This window comes from Pristis pectinata, chromosome 2 (genome assembly GCF_009764475.1).
Source record: "Pristis pectinata isolate sPriPec2 chromosome 2, sPriPec2.1.pri, whole genome shotgun sequence".
NCBI classification, from domain to species: Eukaryota; Metazoa; Chordata; class Chondrichthyes; order Rhinopristiformes; family Pristidae; genus Pristis; species Pristis pectinata.
In genome coordinates this window covers 109,461,784-109,484,540 of record NC_067406.1, presented here as the reverse complement: position 1 = coordinate 109,484,540, position 22,757 = coordinate 109,461,784, and the positions used below count along the sequence as shown (strand labels likewise).

At 46.4% G+C, this 22,757-nt stretch overlaps 1 protein-coding gene across 5 annotated transcripts in view; it reads left to right on the top strand.

Annotated features, from left to right (window-relative positions):
• Window positions 1–22,555, top strand: part of marchf1 (membrane-associated ring finger (C3HC4) 1) — a 398,492-nt gene extending 375,937 nt beyond the window's left edge. For all 5 annotated transcript variants that reach the window (XM_052041674.1, XM_052041683.1, XM_052041691.1 and 2 more), the window contains 2 exons: window positions 14,965–15,112; window positions 20,128–22,555. In XM_052041674.1, coding sequence (XP_051897634.1) covers window positions 14,965–15,112; window positions 20,128–20,435 — 456 coding nt within the window. In that variant the 3' untranslated portion in view covers window positions 20,436–22,555. The remainder of the gene's footprint in view (window positions 1–14,964; window positions 15,113–20,127) is intronic.
• Window positions 22,556–22,757: the final 202 nt, after the last annotated feature.

The following is a 22,757-nucleotide window of genomic DNA, read 5'->3' as shown; positions in this document are numbered from 1 at the left end:
AATTGAAAGTGCTGGAAATACTCAGCAGGTACAGGCCGCATGTGTAGGAAGAGAACCAGAGTTAACTGTTCAGATCAGAGACCCTTCGTCAGAACAATCAGGTCATTAACCTGAACCATTAACTCTGTTTCCCTTCCCACAGTTGCAGCCTGACCTGCTGAGTATTTCCAGCAATTTCAGTTTTTATTTTAGATTTCCAACATCTGCAGTTATTGTTTTTTTTATTTTCATTGAGATACTAATATAAAATAGTTTCACCAGTTCCCATGAAAGATATCCACAAAAGCTATTTTTTCACATTTTTTTCTTTAAGTTTCGCACATAACATTGGGTGGGAAATGCAGCCAGGGGGAGGAGTTAGGTAACCAGTGACTGCTGAGGATTGAGGGGCTGTTGATCCTGGAAGAGGGGTATGAAAAAGTCTGTGATGGAAAGATTTTGATGGAGGTGTTGAAGGTGAGGAGGTAAAGGGGAAGGATATGTAGCTGGAAGTGCAGCTTGAAGTTAGATAAGATGCTGAGAAAATAAGGTAAGATTTCTTTATCAGTCACATCTACATCGAAACACACAGTGAAATGCACCTTTGCCTAGAGTGTTCTGGAGGCAGCCCACAAGTGTCACCACGCTTCCGGCACCAACATAGCATGCCCACAACTTCCGAACCCGTACGTCTTTGGAATGTGGGAAGAAACCGGAGCACCCGGAGGAAACCCATGCAGTCACGGGGAAAATTCCTTACAGACAGTGCCTGGAATTGAACCCAGGTCGCTGGCGCTGTAGTAGTATTACGCTAACCACTACACCATTGTGCCTGCCCTACTGCTTAAAGATTAAATTAACATGGCCAAAGTTGCAGAAATATGGATTGCATTTAATACATGATCAAATTCGGATGTTTGAAATGATTAATGGGTTTGATAAGGTTAACGGGACTTCCTCTGTTGGGAGAATCCAAAACCTCATTGTTGTCGGACCACATTGTACACGCAACCATTGGACTTTTCCATTATGGCTGTGCCACCACTGCAACCTACCATCATGCAAGGTTGGATGTCCCTCCTCCCAATCAGACAGACCTACTCATGAAGACACAAGAGACTGCAGATGCTGGACTCTGGAGCTCACACAAGATGCTGGAGGAACTCAGCAGGTCAGGCATCATTCATGGAGGGTAATAGAAAAATTAGTCCAGATTGAAGGGTCCCGACCCAGGATGTCGACTGTCCATTTCCCTCCATAAATGCTGCCTGACCCGCTGAGACCTGCTGGTGACTGCACTGATCACCCCCTCATGATCACAGACTTCCAACTGACCTTTCAAACCCTGGTGTACAAGAGGAACCCACCTACTCTTGAGTTGTGTCCTTTTCAGCAACGTTCCTGCCAGACAAGACCCCCATGCCTGTCAATCAGCCTAGCAGAAGTGCTGCCTCACAGCTCCATCTCCAGTGATCCAGGTTCAGTACTGATCCTGGAAGCTGTCTGTATGAAGTTTGTGCATTCTCCGTGTGACTGCACGGGTTTCCTCCAACATCCCGAAGATGTGCAGGTTGATTGGTTCATTGGGTACTATAAGTTGCCTGTAGTGCACGGGTAAGTGGTAAAATCTGGAAAGAATAGGGAAAATGAAATGGAGTTAATGCTGGATTAGTGTAAAAGAGTGGTTGATGGTCATTGTGGATTCAGTTGGCAGCAAGGCCTGTTTCCATGCTGTATGACTCTTTGACTCTATAACCCTAAACCACAAGTTGAAATCACAGCATATAGTGACACAAGTATTCTTGGTTTCTGGATCAGCAAAGCCCACTGCGTGGAAATCCCATTCCAATGTAGATCCAGGCCCCCCTGATTTGGCATCCCCACAACCATCCCCTTCATAGTTCATGCTGAACAGTATTTTAACTTATTCTAACATGGTGCTAAATCTTGGGGTCCATGTCCATAGGTCCCTCAAGATTGCCACACAGGTCGATAGGGTGGTTAAGAAGGCATATGGTGTGTTGGCCTTCATTGGTCAGGGTATTGAGTTCAAGAGCCGCGAGGTGATGTTGCAGCTCTATAGAGCTCTGGTTAGATCACACTTGGAGTATTGTGTTCAGTTCTGGTCACCTCATTATAGGAAGGATGTGGAAGATTTAGAGAGGGTGCAGAGGAGATTTACCAGGATGTTGCCTGGATTGGAGAGCATGTCTTATGAGGATACATTGAGCGAGCTGGGGCTTTTCTCTTTGGAGAGAAGGAGGATGAGAGGTGACTTGATCGAGGTGTACAAGATGATAAGAGGCATAGATCGAGTGGACAGTCAAAGACTTTTTCCCAGGGCGACAATGGCTAACAGGAGGGGACATAGTTTTAAGGTGAGTGGAGGAAGATATAAGGGGAATGTCAGGGGTAATTTTTCTACACAGAGGGTAGTGGGTGTGTGGAACGCACTGCCAGCAGTGGTTGTGAGGGCAGATATATTAGGAACATTTAAAAGACTCTTAGATAGACACATGAATAATAGGGAAATGGGGGGGCTATGTTGGAGGGAAGGGTTAGATAGATCTTAGAGCAGGATAAAACATCGGCACTACAATTTAGGCCAAAGGGCCTGCACTGCGCTATAATGTTCTATGTTCTATGTTGGGACTTTTTTTCTCAAAGCCCACCTTATATAATTGCGTTTTGATTGAATAATGGCAGCTGAACATGTGATTAGGCACCCCTCTGATTTTCAAATTACTGAAACCTAACCATTAAAAGGGATTGTGAATGCATATTGTACCAAAAATTTGATCATATTTTAACACATGAAGAAAATCATAATCTTAATCATAATGTATCAAGAAATCCAGATTCACTTAGACTAAAGGAAGGTTGTGGTGCAATAAAGTTATGATCACTAGATGGCATTGCTCACCCTTTAGCCATCATCTCAGAAATGCTTTGCTTTTTCCAGGTATGGGATAACTTTCTTTAAGTTCCACATTAAAATTTTGTGTTTGTCATATTTTATGATTGAAAGACATGAAGACAATAGCCCTCTATATTAACCGCATGATATTGTAAAGGACCTGTGGAAACCACCATCATGCAATTCTAGGAATGTCTATCCTCCCATCCATCCACTGCACAACAGATCTGCTTGTGATAGCACTGATCATCCTTCATTACCCACTGACTGACTATCTGTGGAACTGCTATCCATAGGATCAGCTGGACATTACTGGGAGTGTTGATGATTAAAGTGTCTTCCTCCAGAGCCCTCTTCTTTGCTGCCCAATGAATCCTGTCTGCCATAGGATGGATTGCATTTGATGTGCTGACAAATGGTGAAGTATTAATAGTCAGCGTGCAGCCAGAACTGGAGTCAGAAATCTGGGCTGGGTGCTTTTTTTCTTAGTTACCATGTTTATCTTCACAAATTTGAGTTACATCTACCTCAGACATTATTTCCATTTACACGTGACCCCCGCTGTACAGGGGATTGCATTCTTAGAAGGCAGTCCGTATCATGATTTTCCGTAATGCGAAGCCACATCTTCTGTGCATGCGTCAAGAAACGCGAGTTGAAAAACAATAAATTTTGTATTTGTTTATTTACATTTTTTTACATAAATTCTGTGAATTCTATTCTGTATCTCAAATTGTTGGGTAATGATTTGTGAGTCCTGTGAGGGCAAATTTCCATAACCGGAAGGGCTATAACGTGGGGTTGCCTGTATGTGACTTCAAGTCCTATAATCTCCAGTGTTTTACTAGGTAGGTTAAAGCAACAGTTACACCGGGCTAGAATTGTGGCTGGCGTCGAGGTCTGACGTGCAGGCTGGGTGTGCGACTGAAGCCAGGTCAGGGTTGAGAACACCAGGGGTCAGGAATGTACAGGGGTTTGAGCTGAGTCGGGAACATGGGTAGTTGTGCTGACAACCCTGCTGTTTGCTGCTTGAATGGTAGCTGCCAGCGGCCATGCATGCTGAGGAAAGTGGTTTTAAATCATTAAAAAAATAGAAGTTATTAAAAACAAAATTACACATTTACTGTGAAAGCAACTTTAAGAGCTAGAAATTAACTTAAATTATGAAGTAAAACTTAAAAGAAACTTATTTACCCTTACCTTATGAATCCAGATCAACGACGCTGTTTAAACAAATAGAACTGTGCTACGTACTGCAGCCATCCCTGACGTAATGCTGAGGGGTCAGGTGCGGAGAGCACCTGGAACCACTGATCTCTTCCCTTGGACTCTTGTGCTGAGTCCAGTAGCAGAGTGGGAGGTTGCATGTGGTGGTGTCTGACATCCAGCTGGCTCCTGACATCCATATGGCAATGCACAGGTGCAGAAGTCAGGACCGAGCTGACTGCCGCTAGTTAACAAGCAACATAATCCAGCCCAATGTGCTTTGGTAGCCCATTCCCACTTGCTTTAAATCTCTGTATTCCCTGCCATCTGCTCCCTTGTAGCAGAGATAATGCTTCTCAATTTGGGAAAAGGCCAGTTTTACTTGGCTGAGATGTGTGTCAGAAGCACCAGTTGAAGACAAATCAGTGTCAGAGCCTGAGTGATATTCAAAGAGGGGATAAATGGGGCACCAAAGCAAATATGCTCCCAGTAAGAATAAGGTGAGGATTCCCAAATCTGGACCCCTTCCCCTTGGATTTTATTGACTATACAGAGTAGAGTTAGGAATGCCAAAGTACCATGCACTCAATACTGCAGAAAGCCTGGAGAATGGTAAATTGTGTTGTTGTTATCAATGGTGAAAGTAAAAAGGAAATTAAGGAAGCAAAGAGAGTCCACAAAAAAATACTGGCAGATAAATGTCCATGGGATCCAAAGGAGGTGGACAGGAAGGAACGGTTGAATAAAGTGAAGCCAGTGGGAAAACACAGACTGACTTTCGTTTACCAGTCCTCCCAGCCAGAGGACCAGAGAGCTGCTGGCATGTAATGTTGTTTAAAATAGGTGAAATATGCAAGTAATTATAGGCCAGTCAGCCTGACTTCAGTGGTGGGAAAATTTTAAGGGACAATATCAATCACTATTTACAAGGGCACAGTTAAATCCAAAATGGTTACTCTTTAGATTGGATTTCTGGAGAGCTCAATACTTTCCTTCCTTTTTGTGATACCTATTATTTGGTTTTCAGTCCGATGATTAAAAAGTTTGCAGATAATACAACAATTGGCCCTTTGGTTAATAGTGAGAAAGAAAGCTGTAGACTGCAGGAAGACAGGTAGATCTTGGTCAAGTGAGCAGAGAAGTGGAAAATGGATTCAATCCAGAAACATGTGAGGCACTTAACTTGAAGAGGGTTATTGTGATAATGGAATATCTAGTCAGAGGTAGAGTACTTGGAAATATGGATTAAGAAAGGAAGCTTGGAGTGCATACCCACATGTTCAAAAATTTGCAAAACAATTTGTTGAGGTGGTTAAGTATGGGGACTGGATTCTTTCCCTTTTTAACAAGGGTTAGAGTGTAAGAATAGGGAGCTCATGATACTATTGCACAAAACACCAGTGGGGCCATGCCTATTGTACAGTGTACACTATAATTCAGGAAAGACTTGGTTGGACATGAAGTGGTAGATTTTCCAGCATTTTAGAGAGATGTCGAGTGTTAGCTCTGAGGAAAGATTGGATGGATGGGTTTTATTTTCTGGGGAGCAGGGAAGGTTGAGGGGACATTTAATTGAGTGTATAAAATTATAACCACTGTGGAGAGAGTGAATAGGACGGACCACTTTCCCACTGCACAGAGCTTACTGTTGTGCAAAACTAGGTGGCAATGTTGGCAGTGAGGAAGATGTGGAGGTGCGTCAGGACACCTCGACAGGCTTACTGAATGGAGAAGGATATGGAAGGTAGATTATAATGTGGAAAATTATGAGGTCTGTTAACTTTGGTAGAAAAAATGGAAAGGTGAGATATTTTTTAAGTGTTGACAGATTGAAATGTATTGGTATCAGATAGACTTGGGTTTCCTTGTGCATGAGTCTCTGAAAGTCAACGTGCTGGTTCAACAAGCAATTAGAGAAGCAGCAATATGTTGGCCTTTATTACAAAAATAGAAACGTCTTGCTCCAATTACATAGGGCCCTGGTGAGACTACATCTGGAGAACTGTACTTGAGGAAAGATATATTGTTATTGGGGCAGTGCAGCAAGACACATCAGATTGATTCCTGAGATGCTGAGTTTTTCATAAGAGTGGAGATAAAAGTAGATCTGGCCTACAACTCTCCTGAGGTAGAAGAATGAGGTGCAATCTCATTGCAACATACTAAATTTTTCAGCAGCTTGAAGGTTAGATGGAGAATTAATGATTCCCCTGGCTGAGATGTCTAGAACCAGGGGTCGCAGTCTTAATGTAAGTGATCACTCATTCAGGACAGAGATGAGATTAAATCTCCTCACTCAAAGGGTAGAGAATCTTTGGAATTGTCTTTCAAAGTGGGCTGTGGAGGCTCAAGACAGAAATGGATAGATTTTTAGATGCTAAGATAATCAAGGAATTTGGGGTTAGTCTCCAGGAAAGTTGTGCTGAGCTAATAGATCAGCCACAATCTAACTGAATGGTGGAGCAGGCACCTGGGGCTGAATGGCCTGCTTCTATTTTGTATGTTAATATCAAGGGGAAATAAATTTCAAGAAATTGGTAAATTTAAAGGACAGCCAAGAATATCCTTTCCCTCTAGAAGTTGTTGGGGACTGGAGCTCACTGCCTGACAGAGTGGTCATAAAGCAAGGATACCCTACAGTATTTAAAAAGTACATGATAAGCACTCAGGTTTCTACAAGGCTATAAAATCCAGAGCTGGAAACCAAGGTAATGAATGTAGCCGGACGTGGCGCGTTTCCGAAGGAAAACTCGGAGACGAGGAGGTTGAATTCAAAACACACCTTACTCACTCAGACAAAACGTGCACGCGCCAGAGTACCCGAGAGCTTCTCCGGGCCCACGAGGGGCGGATGTGACGTAAGGTTCCCGCCGGAAGGCCCGCCCCGCAGTTCGTTCACGACGCGCTCCCACGCATCCGCCCGCAGCCGCCAATGGCAGTTCGAGTCCCATGTGTATGGGTCGTTACACCACCCCCCCCCCCCCAGAAACGTCCATCGGGGGCGTGGGGCCCCCAGTCTGTGTGTCCTGCTTGGGTGGCCTGCCTCGCCGGCGCGGTGCGGGTACCCTCACCGGTTGCTCAATGTCCAAATGCGCCAGTTTGAGGTGGTCCACTGTAAAAGTCTCCTCACGGCCACCCACCTCCACAACACACGTAGACCTGTTGTGCTGGATCACCCTGAAGGGTCCTTCATACGGCTGCTGTAGGGGTGATTTGTGCATGCCCCTGCGAATGAAAACATACTCGCAATCCCGGAGGTCCTTAGGGATAAAGGACAGTGTCGTGCCATGCCTGGAGGTCGGAACCGGTGCCAGGGTCCCTCCCTTGTCCCGCAGCCTCATCAGCACCTCTGCCGGCGTCCCTGCTGGACCTCGGGCATCTGGCACGAACTTGCCTGGGACCGTCAGGGGGGTGCCGTAGACCAACTCCATCGAGGAGGTGCCCAGGTCCTCCTTGGGGGCCGTGCGGATGCCCAGTAAGACCCAGGGGAGCTTATCTGTCCAGTTGGGGCACCTGAGGTGCGCCATCAGGGCCGACTTGAGGTGCCTGTGGAACCACTCAACCAAACCGTTGGACTGGGGATGGTACGCCGCAGTGTGATGTAACTGGGTGCCCAGGAGCTGCGCCAGTGCTGTCCACAAACCTGACGTGAACTGTGCTCCTCTGTCAGAGGTGATGTCCGCTGGGAGTCCAAACCTGGTGATCCAGTTTGCGATGAGCGTCCTGGCGCAAGATTCGGTGGACGTGTCTGTTAGCAGCACGGCCTCCGGCCATGGTAAAGATATACCTGGCGCCCCGGGAGACAGGCAGGGGGCCAACAATGTCCACATGGATGTGCCGAAACCTCCCGAGCGTTGGCTGGAACTGCTGGAGGGGGGCCTTCACATGCCGCTGGACTTTGGCGGTCTGGCAATGTACACAGGTCCTGGCCCAGTGCCCGACCTGCTTGCGCAAACCGTGCCAGACGAATTTGTCCACTACCAATTTGATGGACACTCGGATGGACAGGTGGGCCAGGCCACGTAGCGTGTCGAACACCCGACACCTCCATGCTGCTGGTACCACAGGCCGGGGTTTGCTGGTAGACGTGTCGCACAGGAGCTGAGCCGCTGTCAGGCCGACAGGGACGTCCTCCAACTGGAGTCCCGAAACGGCGGTGCGGTAAACCGGGATCTCGGTGTCCGCCTGTTGCACCTCCACCAGCGCCGTGTAGTCAATCCCTGGGGATAAGATGGTCACTGAGTGAATGCGGGGGCGGGACAGTGTGTCGGCGACCACATTGTTCTTCCCTGCGATGTGGTGGACGTCTGTGGTGAACTAAAGGAGAGGTGCCTCTGCTGCCAAGCCGACCATGGGTCCGATACCTTTGCAAGGGCAAAGGTGAGGGGCTTGTGATCTGTATACATGGTGAAATCCCTTCCTTCGAGGAAATACCAGAAATGCCGGATAACCAGGTAGAGCGCTAACAACTCCCTGTCGAAAGCGCTGTACTTAACCTCCGGTGGTCGCGGGTGTCGGCTGAAAAAGGCGAGCGGTCGCCACTGGCCCTCGACGAGCTGCTCCAGGACTCCGCCGACCGCCGTGTCAGAAGCGTCGACTGTGAGTGCCATGGGTACATCGACTCTCGGGTGTACCAGGAGGGTCGCCTTCGCCAATGCCTCTTTGGCCCGCTCGAAAGCCTCTGTGGACTCCGCGTCCCATGCCACCTCTTTGGACTTGCCGGCCATTAGGCCGAACAAGGGCCTCATGATGCGTGCTGCCGCCGGCACGAAACGATGGTAGAAGTTTACCATCCCCACGAATTCCTGCAGGCCCTTGACCGTGCTGGGTTTGGGAAACTGGCGGATGGCCTGGACCTTGTCCGGTAGAGGGGCGGTGCCATGCCGATTGACTCTGTGGCCCAAGAAGTTGATCTCCGTCTGCCTGAACTGGCACTTCGCCGGGTTGATTGCCAGTCCATGGTCGCTCAGGCATTGGCAGAGTTGGCGCAAATGTGCCACATGCTCTTGGTGTGACTTGCTGGCCACCAGGATATCGTCTAAGTAGATGAAGACGAAATCCAGGCCTCGCCCGACCGAGTCCATGAGCCTCTGGAAAGTCTGGGCGGCGTTCTTGAGGCCGAAAAGTATCCTCAGGAATTCGAACAACCTGAAGGGGGTGATGAGGGCTGTCTTGGGCACATCATCGGGGTGCACGGGGATCTGATGGTACCCCCGGACCAGATCGATTTTCGAAAAGATGGTCGCCCCGTGTAGGTTCGCCGTGAAATCCTGGATGTGAGGCTCCGGGTATCGGTCGGTGGTCGTGTCGTCATTGAGCCTTCTGTAGTCCCCGCAGGTCCTCCAACCTCCTGTGGACTTGGGCACCATGTGCACCGGGCATGCCCATGGGCTGTCCGAGTGATGGATAATCCCCATCTCCTCCATCTTCCGAAACTCCTCCTTGGCGAGGTGGAGCTTGTCGGGTGGGAGCCTACGAGCTCGGGCGTGCAGCGGTGGTCCTTGTGTGGGAATGTGGTGGTGCACGCCGTGCTTGGGATCGGTTGTGGAGAACTGCGGGGTGATGATGGAGGAGAAATCTGCCAGCACCCTGGTGAACTCGTCACCCGAGAGTGTGACGGAGTCCAGGTGGAGGGCCGGTAGCTGGGCTTCCCCGAGCTGGAAAGTCTGGAACATCTCGGCGTGGACCAAACGCCGGCCCTTCGGGTCGACCGGAAGACGGCCCGTAGGAAATCCGCCCCCAGTAACGGCCGTGATGCCGCTGCCACCATGAAGGTCCAAGTAAAACGGCTGGGCCCGAAATGCAGTGGGATGGTTTGCGAGCCGTACGTTCGGATAGTGGTGCCGTTTGCAGTGGTGAGATCGGGACCTGGAACAGCGTTACGGGTGTCCATGTTGGAGGGGGGAAGAACGCTGATTTCGGCCCCGGTGTCTACCAGGAAAGGTCGCCCGGAGTGTCGGTCCCAGAGGAATAGGAGGCTGTCGCGATGGCCAGCCACCGAAGCCACTAGCGACATCCGGCCCTGGCATTTCCCGGGAAGGCATACGGTGGGCGGCAGCGGCGCGCATTCGAACCCCATCTCTGGTGATAAAAACACCAGTGGTCCGAACCCTCGTCCTTGTCCCCCGTGGGTCTCAGTGGCTTCGGTTGTGGGGCCTTGGCCTTGGGCTGTGCGGTCGTGGTTTGGCAGATGGAGGCCGCTCCCCACTGCCACAGAATGTCCGCCCTGGCCGCGAGCCTGCGTGGGTCGCTGAAATCTTCGGCTGCGAGGAGGAGGTGAATGTCCTCTGGCAGTTGCTCGAGGAACAACTGTTCAAATAGAAGGCACGGCTTATGGCCGTCCATGAGCGCCAGCATATCGTTCATCAGCTCAGATGGCTTGTGTCGCCCAGGCTGTCCATGTGCAGGAGCCGCGCGGCTCGCTCGCGGCGGGAGAGTCTGAAAGTATGGATAAGGAGCACCTTGATCTTAGCATACCTGTCCTCCGTTGGTGGCTGGTGCAGGAAGTCGATAATCTGACCTGCCATGTCTTGTCGAGTGCGCTGACCGTGTCCTGGCCGAGTAGTACCGCGTGGCGTCAGCTGTAATGACTCTGAGACTGAACTGGGCCTCAGCCTGCTCGAACCAAATGTGGGGCTGAGCAGCCCAGAAAGTCGGGAGCTTGAGCGAGACTGTGTTGTGCGAGTCGTTGGAATGCACGTCGCGGGTTCCAGATGCTTTCTGGAAGCATCAGGGTCACCAAATGTAGCCGGACGCGGCGCGTTTTCGAAGGAAAACTCGGAAACGAGAAGGTTGAATTCAAAACACACTTTACTCACTCAGACAAAACGCGCGCACACCAAAGTACCTGAGAGCCTCTCCGGGCCCACGTGGGGCGGACATGACGTAAGGTTCCCGCCAGAAGGCCCGCCCCGTGGTTCATTCACGACCCGCTCCCGCGCGTCCGCCTGCGGCCGCTGATGGCAGTTCAAGTCCCATGTGTACGGGCCGATACACTTAGCTCTTCTTCAACAACACAGGCATGGGATGAGGTGAGCCAAAAGATCTCCATCTGTGCTGTAAATGTCTGATTTTACAATCATAGTAAATATGCCAGATTAAGATCAGTCACCCTTGTTTTAAGATAAGATATCTTTATTAGTCACATGTACATCAAAACACACAGTGAACTGCATCTTTGAGTAGAGTGTTCTGGGGACAGCCCGCAAGTGTCGCCACGCTTCTGGCGCCAACATAACATGCCCACAACTTCCCAACCCGTACATCTTTGCAATGTGGGAGGAAACCGGAGCACCCGGAGGAAACCCACGCAGTCACGGGGAGAACGTACAAACTCCTTACAGACAGCGGCCGGAATTGAACCCGTGTCGCTAGTGCTGTAATAGCGTTACACTAACCACTACTCTACTGTGCCTGCCCAGCTGTGCAAGATTCAGCTGCTTTCCCTCGATCGCTTGCTGTTCTTTTTAAGTGACCCAACCTTTCTGCAGCAGTGGAGCAGCTGAGGTCTCAGCCTCTGATGTTCTCCATGCATTAGTTTCCCTCCACGGCCACTACCACCATTGTCCTAGCTTCAAGCCTTGATCACCAAGCTCGAGGCCCAGTCTTTTGTTGCTGCAGGCCGTGAGCTTAGAGGAGGCATCTGCATTGCTTTACACACCAGCACTTCAGTAATTTTCAAAGTGCTGCTCCTCCTGGTGCTAAAACCCTAAGTGGCAAATTAAACCCCTGGTAAACAGGCTGACATTATCCACATCATCAACACAGCTATGGCACCATTGTGAAACTCTGATCCACATCAAAATCCTTCTGTGCCCCCAACACAGCAAAAGCTGAGATTTAGAAATGTGTTCCTACATACCAAGCAATCACAAAAATCCACGCCCTTTTAACTTTTACCATTCAGACCCATTTGGCTCGTCTCTCACACCCCCTCCCAAACCCTCGTCTCCATCTGCCTGCCTTGGAAGAATCACAAAACAAGTGAGAAACTTGGCAGACGTGAAGCAGATCGACACAGTGATGATGAAAAACCGTCTGTGATAAACAAAAGGAGAAAGCAGAAGGAAAGCAGAGTGACAGACGGAATGGATTAGTAAGATGTGTGAAGAGGTGATTACGGAGAGACAATCAGTATTTTACCTTTACTGATGAATAATGTCATGAGAGATCAATTAATATTAAAAGATTGCTTAACAGGGACTAAATAAGATTCTCTTTATCTGGAAGTGATTTATTCTGGCTGTTCATTTTTATTTTTATTTTTTCTTGGTGACTGTTCCCCTGTAACTGCTTCTTCTCCCTTTAACTGGGAGATCTAAGCCAGCTCAGCTCAGCAGGATGGCTAATCACATATCCTTTCTGTGATGTCTGACTGTTCCAAAGTGGAGTGTGTTGAAACTGTCAACCAAACTCCCTGAAGATACAATCTAAAAGCAGAACATTTCTCCACAATTCAACACGACTGTCACATATACAGCACCGACACAGGGCTGTTTAAAAAAATACAGCTGATCCTTGCGCTACAGCCATTCAGGTAAGGTAAATTTGCCTTTACAGAATTCACAAATCACTACCCCAAAATTTGGGATACAGAATAAAATTTGATCTCACGGAATTTAAGTGAAAGAAACAATAAATAAACACATCTTTTTCTTTCAACTCACATGATGCACATGCAGATGACACGGATTTGCATCATGGAAAATCGCGATGTGGACCATTTTCTAGGAATGCAACACCTCCTATAATGCAGGAGCCACCTGTATAGCTGCTGGTGGGAGGTGGCTTCCTTCATAGTCCTCATTGTCTCAGCCTGTGGAATAGATGAGGGATATTGAATCACAAGAGACTGCAGATGCTGGAATCTGGAGCAACACACAAAGTGCTGGAAGAACTCAGTGGGTCAGGCAGCATTACGATGTTGTTATGGACACAGCCAGCAATGCCCTGGATCCACCTATCAGCTCTTGCTCCACGCCTTTCCGCCACCTTTTTATAATGGTTATCTCCACTCTTTCTTTCAGTCCAGGTGAAGGGTTTCGACCCAGGACGTCGACTGTCCATTTCCCTCCATAGATGCTGCCTGACCTGCTGACTTCCTCCAGTGCTTTGTGTGTCGTGAAGGATATTGAGTCACCTTTTTATTATGCTGCCTTTGGAGACTGCATCTTGCTGGGTGGGGCGGGAGGAGGCGTTGGTTAGATTGGCAATGGTGGGATGAGGGAGGATAAGGGATGGTGTGAGAGAAGGTGGAATGTGTTGGATGTACGGATGCAATAACAATTTGAGTGTGTGGTCTGGATATGTGTCTATAGGACAGCAGTGGGCATGAAAATTCTTTCATCATTGCTCCATGGCCCAGAGATTCTCATACCTGGAGAAGACAACTCCGGGCACCTCCTGCCAAGCACTGACAGACCTCTTCTTCACCCTGACACTCAGGAGCTCCCTTACTGGCACGCATTTTATTAACCTGAACTTCGAAATCCCTCAGTAAATCCAGGAGCCCTCTCCCTCTCCCCAAAAACCTCTGCCTTTTTCACGGCAGCCTTGCTGTGTATTGTTGGTGCCCAGCTCCCATGGGACTGTAGCTTTAAAGGTTGATGCTTTCTATGATTACAAACCAGCAATGTGTCAGCATCTGCTCTGAGCTAAGTGGGGGTTTCTGCAGAACTGTGCAGGCTCCATTTTAGCACTTCTTTCCAGGTGTGAAAAGCCCTAATGTTTCAATGTCTTTTTGATGATGGTCCTTTGGAGTAAGGCCCAACTTAAACTGCACACAGTACTACAGGTGAACACTAGCACTAAACACGTTGGTATTCTAGCACACCAAAAATCAATGAAATCCTGTTTCTAGGCCTACAATTCCAAGAAGGACAAGGACAATCAGGGCTTGGGAACACCAGCACTTGGAAATCCCCTCAATTCACACACCATCCTGTCCTAGAAATATATTGGTGGTCTCTTATCTACACTGGATCTAAATCATGGAACTCCTTACCCAGCAACACATTGGGAGTAAGATTGGGAGAAACTAATAGTCACAGGTGTCACCACGCTTCCGGCACCAATATAGCATGCCCACAACTTCCTGACCTGTATGTCTTTGGAATGTGGGAGGAAACCGGAGCACCCGGAGGAAACCCACACAGACATGGGGAAAACGTACAAACTCCTTACAGAGAGTGGCTGGATTTGAACCTGAGTCGCTGGTGCTGCAGAGCGTTACGCTAACCACTACACTACCGTGCCTGCCCAATTCCTTCACCAGTTCAAGTACCTTCACCAGTTCAAGAAAGCAGCTCATCACTACCTTCACAAGAATGATTATGAATGGTCAATAAATTCTGGCATCGCCAGTGGCATCGCATTCCGTTAAAAAAAATGGTCCTTTGTATGTTTTAATGTTATAATACATTACAAAAATAAGTAAACTACATGATATTTGCAGATACACAACTTACATCAGAGGTAATTTCATATTGACTGAGAGTGGAAATCAAGTCCAATTCTGTTTTCTCTTTAAAGTCTAGAAATGAGTAAATATTATTAATCAGTAAATGCTTAACCCATTCATTCTGTGTCTGCTATTTTAGCAGGAGTATTAGCATATTTTAAATAAACATTTGAGAGGCTATGCTTCATAACGGCAGCTTTAGATTTATTAACATGATCATTGCTCACAAAACAGTGGGATGATTTCCTGTCATTCAGCAGCTTCTTCTGTGCTCTGAAAATGTTTTGTTTCAATTTGTTCTGGTGCAGTCACTCCACCTGTCAATCACTTTTATCACATGGTTGTAAAGTTGCTCAGCCACAAAAATAATTCTTTCACTGTCTCTCACTTGTTTTTCTTCCAGTGGGAAAAACTGCAAATGTCAACAAGTGAAAGGAGGAAAATTGTCTGCTCTGTCACCTTCCACATTGTTGCGATCACATGTGTAGTGTGGTCCTTGTACGTTCTGATAGACCGAACAGCAGAGGAGATCAAACAGGGTAATGACAATGGTAAGAACAAGATATTTAGCAATGTGCTTTCTTACTCCGGAAACTTGCATAGCTGTGTGAAAGAGACAAACAAATCACAATCAACATTGGTGGTTTTGCCTGAGGCAAACTGCTAGAAAATATTTCAGATGAAAAACAGTATGATGCTGGAGGAACTCAGCAGGCCAGGCAGCATCCATGGAGAAAAGCAGGTGGTCAACATTTCGGGAAGGGTCCTGACTGGAAATGTTGACCGTCTGCTTTTCTCCACGGATGCTGCCTGGCCTGCTGAGTTCCTCCAGCATCATAGTGTTTTTCATTTAGATTCCAGCATCTGCAGTCCTTTGTTTCTCAAAAATATTTCAGAACCTGCTTACTCTGTCATAAAGCTTAAACTGCAGATGCAATTTATGAAGAGTTACAATGTCAATGCCCTGCAGGCTTGTTGTTAGTGGTAACTCTGAAGGATTTCATAAAACTGGCAAATGGCCCACTTGTTTTTACATCAGCACAGATCACAGAAACAAGATTTTGATTACCTGGTAAGTTCCCGATCAGGATGAGAAAAACAAGAAAATGCAGATGGTGGAAATCTGAAACATAAACAGAAAATGCTGGGAACAATGCACACAAAATGGTGGAGGAACTCAGAAGATCAGGCAACATCTATGGAGGGAAATGAACAGTCGAAATTTCGGGTCGAGACCCTTCATCAGGACTGGAAAGGAAGAGGGCAAAAGCCAAAATAAAAAGGTCGGGGGAGGGGGAGGAGCACAAGCTGGCAGAGGCTAGGTGAGTCCGGGTGAGAGGGGGAAGGTAGGTGGGTGGGGGAGGGGAGAGATAGAAGAAGCTGGGAGGTGATAGGTGGAAGAGGCAAAGGGCTGAAGAAGAAGGAATCCGGTCGGAGGGGACAGTAGACCATGGAATAAAGGGAAGGAGGTGGGGAACCAGAGTGAGGTGATGGGCAGGTCATGAGGGTGGGGGAGGGGAAAGGGGTGAGGGGGCCACAGGACTGAGGGAAGACAAAGTGGGGTGAGGGAAAACTGAGGGGAGGGGTTACCAGACGTTAGAGAAATTGATGTTGATGCCTACCACCCCACGAGCCTCCACATCCAACACATCATTCTCCAAAGGAATCCCACTACCAAGCACGTCTTCCCCTCCCACCCCCCACTTTCCACAGGGATTGCTCTCTCTGTGAATCTGAGGGTTGATACCGTCAGGTTGGAGACTACCAAGGCAGAATATGAGGTGTTGTTCCTCCAACCTGCGTCTGGCGTCAATGTGGCAGTAGAGGAGGCCATGGATAGACATGTCAGTATTGGAATGAGAAGTGGAATTGGATGGCCACCAGGAGATCCTGGCTGTTACGGAGGATGGAGCGAAGGTGCTCAACAAAGGGGTCACCCAATCTGCGTGGGGTCTCACTGACGTAGAGGAGGCCGTACCAGGAGCACCGGACGCAATAAGTGACACCCTCAGATTTGCAGGTGAAGCACTGCCTCATCTGGAAGGACTGTCTTGGACCCTGAATGGTGGTGAGGGAGGAGGTGTAGGGACAGATATAGCACTTAGTGCATATGCAGGGATAAGTGCTAGGAGGGTGATTGGTGGGGAGGGACGAGTGGACAAGGGAGTTGTGGAGAGAGTGATCCCTGCAGAAAACTATGGGGTGGGGAGGGGAAGATGCAACTGGTAGTGGGATCCCTTTGGAGATGACGGAAGTTAAGGAGAATGATGTGTTGGATGTGGAGACGTGGGGTGGTAGGCATCAACATCGATTTCTCTAACTTCCAGTAACCTCTACACTCTGTTTTCCCTTTTATCCCCCCCCCACTTTGTTATCCCTCATTCCTGTGGCTACTCACCCCTTCTCTTTCCCCTCTCCTGCCCTTATGATCTGCTCATCACCTCCCTTCCATTGCCCACCCCTTTATTCCATGGTCTGCTGTCCTCTCCTGTCAGATTCCTTCTTCTTCAGCCTTTTGCCTCTTCTACCCATCACCTCCCAGCTTCCCACATCATTCCGTTTCATCTCGCCTCCCCCAGCCACCTATCTTCTCCCTCTCACCTGGATTCACCTATCACCTGCCAGCTTGTGCTCTTCCCCCTCCCCTGACCTTTTTATTCTGGCTTCTGCCCTCTTCCTTTCCAGTCCCAATGAAGGGTCTCGATTCAAAACGTCGACTGTTTATTTCCCTCCATAGATGCCGCCTGACCTGTTGAGTTCCTCTACCATTTTGTGTGTGTTGCTCCAGGTTCCAGCATCTGCAGAATCTCTTGGGTCTCCAACTGCTGGGAACAATCAGCAGAACAAGCAGCATCTGTAGAAGGAGAAACAGTTAGTATTTTGGGTCCCGAATCCTCCATCATAACTGAGAATGAGAGAAGTTCCTTGGCAGGCTTAAAAGTAGATAAATCCTCAGTACCAGGTGAGAAGGGTAATTAAAAGATGTGTGGGGCAAGTTTTTTGCACAGGGAGTGGTGAGTGCCTGGGATGTGCTGCCAGGGCTGGTGGTGGAGGCAAATACAACAGAGGCTTTCAATAGGTTCTTAGATAGGCACATGAATGTGCAGAGAATGGAGGGATGTGGACATTATGTTGGGAGAAGGGATTAGTTTAGTTAGACATTTAATTACTGGTTTCATTAGTTTGGCACAACATTGTGGGCTGAAGGGCCTGTTCCTGTGCTGTACTGTTCTATGTTCTATGACCAGATGGGATTTATTCCAGGCTGCTAACGGAGGCAAGGAAAGAAATTGCTGGGGCCCTGGTTGAGATTTTTAAATCTTTGATAGACACAGGTGAGGTACCGGATGACTGGAGGACACCAAATGTTGCTCCCATTTTCAAGAAAAGCAGCAAGGAAGAACCTGATAACTTTAGACCTGTGAACCTAACATCAGTGGTAGGAAAAAGTACTGGGAAGAAAAATCTGAGCAAGAGGATGAATGATCATTTGAAAAGAAGGGGCCTAATCAGAGACACCAACATGGCTTTGTCAAGGGCAGATCCTATTTGAACAACTTTATTGAACTCCTTGTAGAGGTAACAAAATGTATCATTGAGGGCAGGACAGTAGATGTGTTAGCTTATACCCATAAAACTTTTTAAACCCACATGCAGATTTGAGCAGGTACAGGGAGCACGGAATTCGCATAAGATAATACTCACATTTTAGTGAAATTAAAATTATTGGCAAAATTTCACAGTAGGGTTAGAAGAAATCCTAAAAGTATGCAGAGAGGCCAAAAGGACATTTCCATATTTGAGCAGTATTCACCATAGCCGAAGATGCACAGTCAATGAATATTTATAAATTGCAATGATCACTCTGTGTTGTTGGATCTGCAGGTTGGTTCTTGCTGTTCAGGAAGGACACTTCCAGTTTTGTACCACTGCCCCTCAACCCCCTCTCAGAAATACAACTTTGTGGCTCCCTTCATTTCCCTTTGCGGGGGGGAGGGGGGGGTGGTGTGTGGTTGGTAAAGCAGAGGTCGTGTGATCTTGCTTCCAGAAGTCCTGGCCACTTCTTTGACCTTGCCCACTGCTCTTGATGGACGGTACTACTCCAAGTTAATACCAGATCTTTTAATGTATCAAGGGAAGATCTCCCAGCCCACATCATTATCCCGCCCACTACATCAATACAGACACCCCCATGTTGCACTCCTAGAAAACTGTCCGTATCATAATTTTCCATAATGTGAAGCCCTTTTTCCTATTGAATCCCATGCTTTAAGCGGTGATGCATTCCTTTGGGATGTTTTTCTCTCGACAGTAATGACCCCATTGGCACACGGTCTACAGGCAAAGGAATTCAGATTGTATTGTAGGCAGAAGAGAAAGGGCTGTTGTTTTAATTAGTTTCCAAAGCAAATCTCTTTGCAGCCAAACTAAATACTGCAGTTGCCGGTTCACAGTGGAGGGGCCACTTGGGAGATTGCCTTGTCAGTTTCCAAAGCAAATCTCTTAAATGGCTGGCGATTGCAATACTTCCAGATGGGGGCTGTTTGATTACTGCTGAAAAGTTTCAAGCACACATCTTGCGTTTGGAGATACAAATGACTGCAAAATACACACTGAAGGCTGGAAGGTGATGGTGAGAAGTAGAGACAATCAGATTTATTATCACTGACTTATATGACGTGAAATTTGTTGTTTTGTGGCAGCAATACAGTACAAAGACATAAAATTACTATAAATTGCAAAGATAAATCAATAGTGCAAAAGAAAGGACTAACGAGGTAGTGTTCATGAGGTCATTGACCATTCAGAATTCTGATGGCAGAGGAGAAGAAGCTGTTTCTGAATCATTAAGTGCGGGTCTTCAGGCTCCTGTACCTCCTCCCCAATGGTAGCAACGAGAAGAGGGCATGTCCCGGGTGGCGAGGGTCCTTAGTGATGGATGCAGGTCAGACAGATAAGGAAAGAGGGAAAAAAAAGGCAAATGGAGCCAGGTGGGGGAGGGAAGGATGGAAACAGGTGGCGGCCTCTTGTGTCTCCACCTATCGTCTTCCAGCGTCTACCTCTACACACATTTAAATGGAGACATACACTTAAATGGATATAAAAAATTGTTGTTTCTGCCACATTTTGTGTTTATTTTTTTTCACACTTAAGTTCTGTAGGAGTGAATTTTGATCTGTATCTCAAATTTTTGTGAATTCCATAAGGGAAAATTTCTGTAACCCAAACGGCTGTAACACAAGTGTCACCTGTATGCATTTGCATAGGCAAAGGTCACTGGAAACACTACCTGGGAGATGTTGCATCAAGACCGTTGTTTGATTTTTGCGGCAGTTCATCACATCTCCATGCAGGAATCACAGCCACAATCCCCTGCTCTTTCTGGGCCTTTATTAAGGCAGTGACATTGATTGTAACTGATGTATTATGTGGTCAGCAAGAACAAAGCCCTGGGATTATCTTTCAGAAATATTTGTATTCAATAACTGGAAGCAGACTTTTGTAGATTAAAATAAAACAAGAAAAAGAAATGTGCAATGGATAAATATGGTGTTTATTTTTATAGGTGTTCTAGAATGGCCCTTTTGGACAAAATTGGTGGTTGTTGCCATTGGATTTACAGGAGGCCTTGTCTTCATGTATGTACAGTGTAAAGTCTACTTTCAGCTATGGCGAAGACTAAAAGCATACAACAGGGTTATCTTTGTACAGAACTGCCCAGACATTGGCAAGAAGATTGATGACAGGAACACTTTAAATAGTCAGAACTCTGACAACAGAGACAGTGTTACTGTGCCAGTGTCACAAACAGAAACAACCTTACAGAGAGCACCGGAGGTGCAGGTTGGTATTCCTGAAGTTGCACCTGTGTGATATGTGTTTCTGAAGTTCATTTGAAGAACTGCACATGTTCTTGGAAATCACTTGCTTTCACAAGTATCAAATGGTCAGGACTAACAACTGAGCAGTCCTCTTCAGAACCTAACCAGAAGTGCATATAAAACAGACATGGTCAGCAGAAAACCAACATGTTGCTCTCTGTGGAAGTGAACTAATTAGTGGTGTGTTCATTGGTGTTGGACATGGTACACATGGTACACAAAGAATGTGTGCAATGTCCTAATTAGGATTTTGTAGAGGAGAAGCACTTTTAATTTTATGGCTTTTATGATAAAACATTTTGCTATAGTTAGGCTCTGTTTTTAAATGTTAATCTCGGAAAACCAGTCTTTCAACGTGTTATAGTTGCGACTTAACAGTCTATACGTTTAACCTAAACAGAGTAAATTTTCCAATGAAATGTGTTGCACAGAATACATTATTGAGCTGATAAAGAAGAGATAAACTGGTATTTCTTGTACATTTTTAACACACCAGTATCACCTTGGCTTAAGTCAGCATTGAATGTGCTGAACCCTTGAAGAAACACCCATGTTAAAATTATAGATCATTTAGGTTTTTTTTTACTTTTAACCATACAAATATTAAATGTTATAATGGTCTGACAATGTGCTAGTTGTGGGGTCTGAGTCCAAACCAGAAAAACAATCAAAATCCTCCATTAGGAAATACAACAATTTAACAATGTTGGGTTTACTAAGGTCCCAAGAAACTCATGTAGACTCATCTCTTTTATGCAAGATGGACGTGATTATATATATTTAAAGGAAGCCAGACTTTAATCAGCATAATGCTTATCATGTGTCACCACGATAAACCATCAATGCTAGCAGTTGAAGAGCCAAGAGATGTGCCCTCCATTAATAGGCAGCTATTGCAATGAACCAACTCTTCCAACAACTCTGGGAGATAAGCAGGGCAGGGTTATATTGCCCTATAGTTCTAAAATGGATACCATAATGTGGAACTTCCCAGGGGATTCAGAATATGCAAGGCTTATGGTTGACCTCAAATAAATCACTAAAGTGTTCATTTTAGTAAAGTGCATTTTGATGCTAGTTGTTTCATTTGTCAGTCACATTAACCCTTTATAGACTGCAAATTCATAGATTTGTCCCCAGACCCTGGATTTTCAAACAGTTACCTGTGCATCACCAAGGAGTTTGTTTGATCTATATTGTATCTGGATTGAGCATCTGTAGTAAATGAGAGTTTATATTTCATCGACTTGCCTAACCTATTTGATGTTGGAAGGGACATAAAATGTATTATTACAAAAATCAAAGTTTTCCCCATCATTTAGAGGATGTACTTTCAAAGGAAATGATGGGCTTTATGAAATTGAACAGAAATACAGAATATTGGCTGCCACTCTTTACATAATTATATTCCAATGTTTCAAACTTTATAACAACTCTGCTTAATCCCTTTGCTGTAAGGAGAAAATATTTAGGTGCAAAAAAGAAACAAATGTATATCCCAGAGCTCATCCAATAATATTATAGAATTAAAACAACAGAAGTCTTGTAAATATCTTAACGCTTTTTGCACTGATAAATCATAGACAGCTTTTCTTCTCCTCAGTACAGTTTCCTCAAGTATAGTCTTAGATTAAGACCTCACAACTAATTTGTCACTCTGCTTAAAGTCAAATATTTTGCGATATCTCTTTCACTCTTTATTAAATGACAAGTTCACAACAAAAGCTAAAAACTGGTATAAGCAGCAACAATTTGTTATGGGCAAATCATGCACTTAACTAGGGATAGGTTGCATTAGTGAAATCATGCTTTTCTAGAAATTTTGCAGGGTTTCTTCCTATGTTATTCGTGCCAACTTCAGACAAGCACCAAATGACAACTATTTACAAAAAGGCCCATTCTGCCCTTACCAGTGTAAATCAGAGATCTAGGGTGCAACCTGTGACCATCATCGAACACCATGTCTATTGCATGTGTCACTACTTAAAGGGACACTTGGCTGATATCCCGAGACTTGAGTAGATAGCTTCTTAAATGACTGCAGGCTGCTTAAGCACCTCACAAAGACCACAGACTGTGCTGCAACTAATAATGACCACATTCTCCAGCATTTAGCTCCTGAGATAGTTAATGGATACCTCAGTAGTGACATCACTGGCAGCACTCCATTTCTGGAGGAATGAGAATGGCTTTGATTGGCCACAAGGTGTGGGTATGGGGCCTTAGGCCAAGAGGTGAAGACTTACCCATCTGAAAAACCGACTCCTACAGAGTCTTCAGGGACACAATGTCCCATCTGGATCACTATGATGAA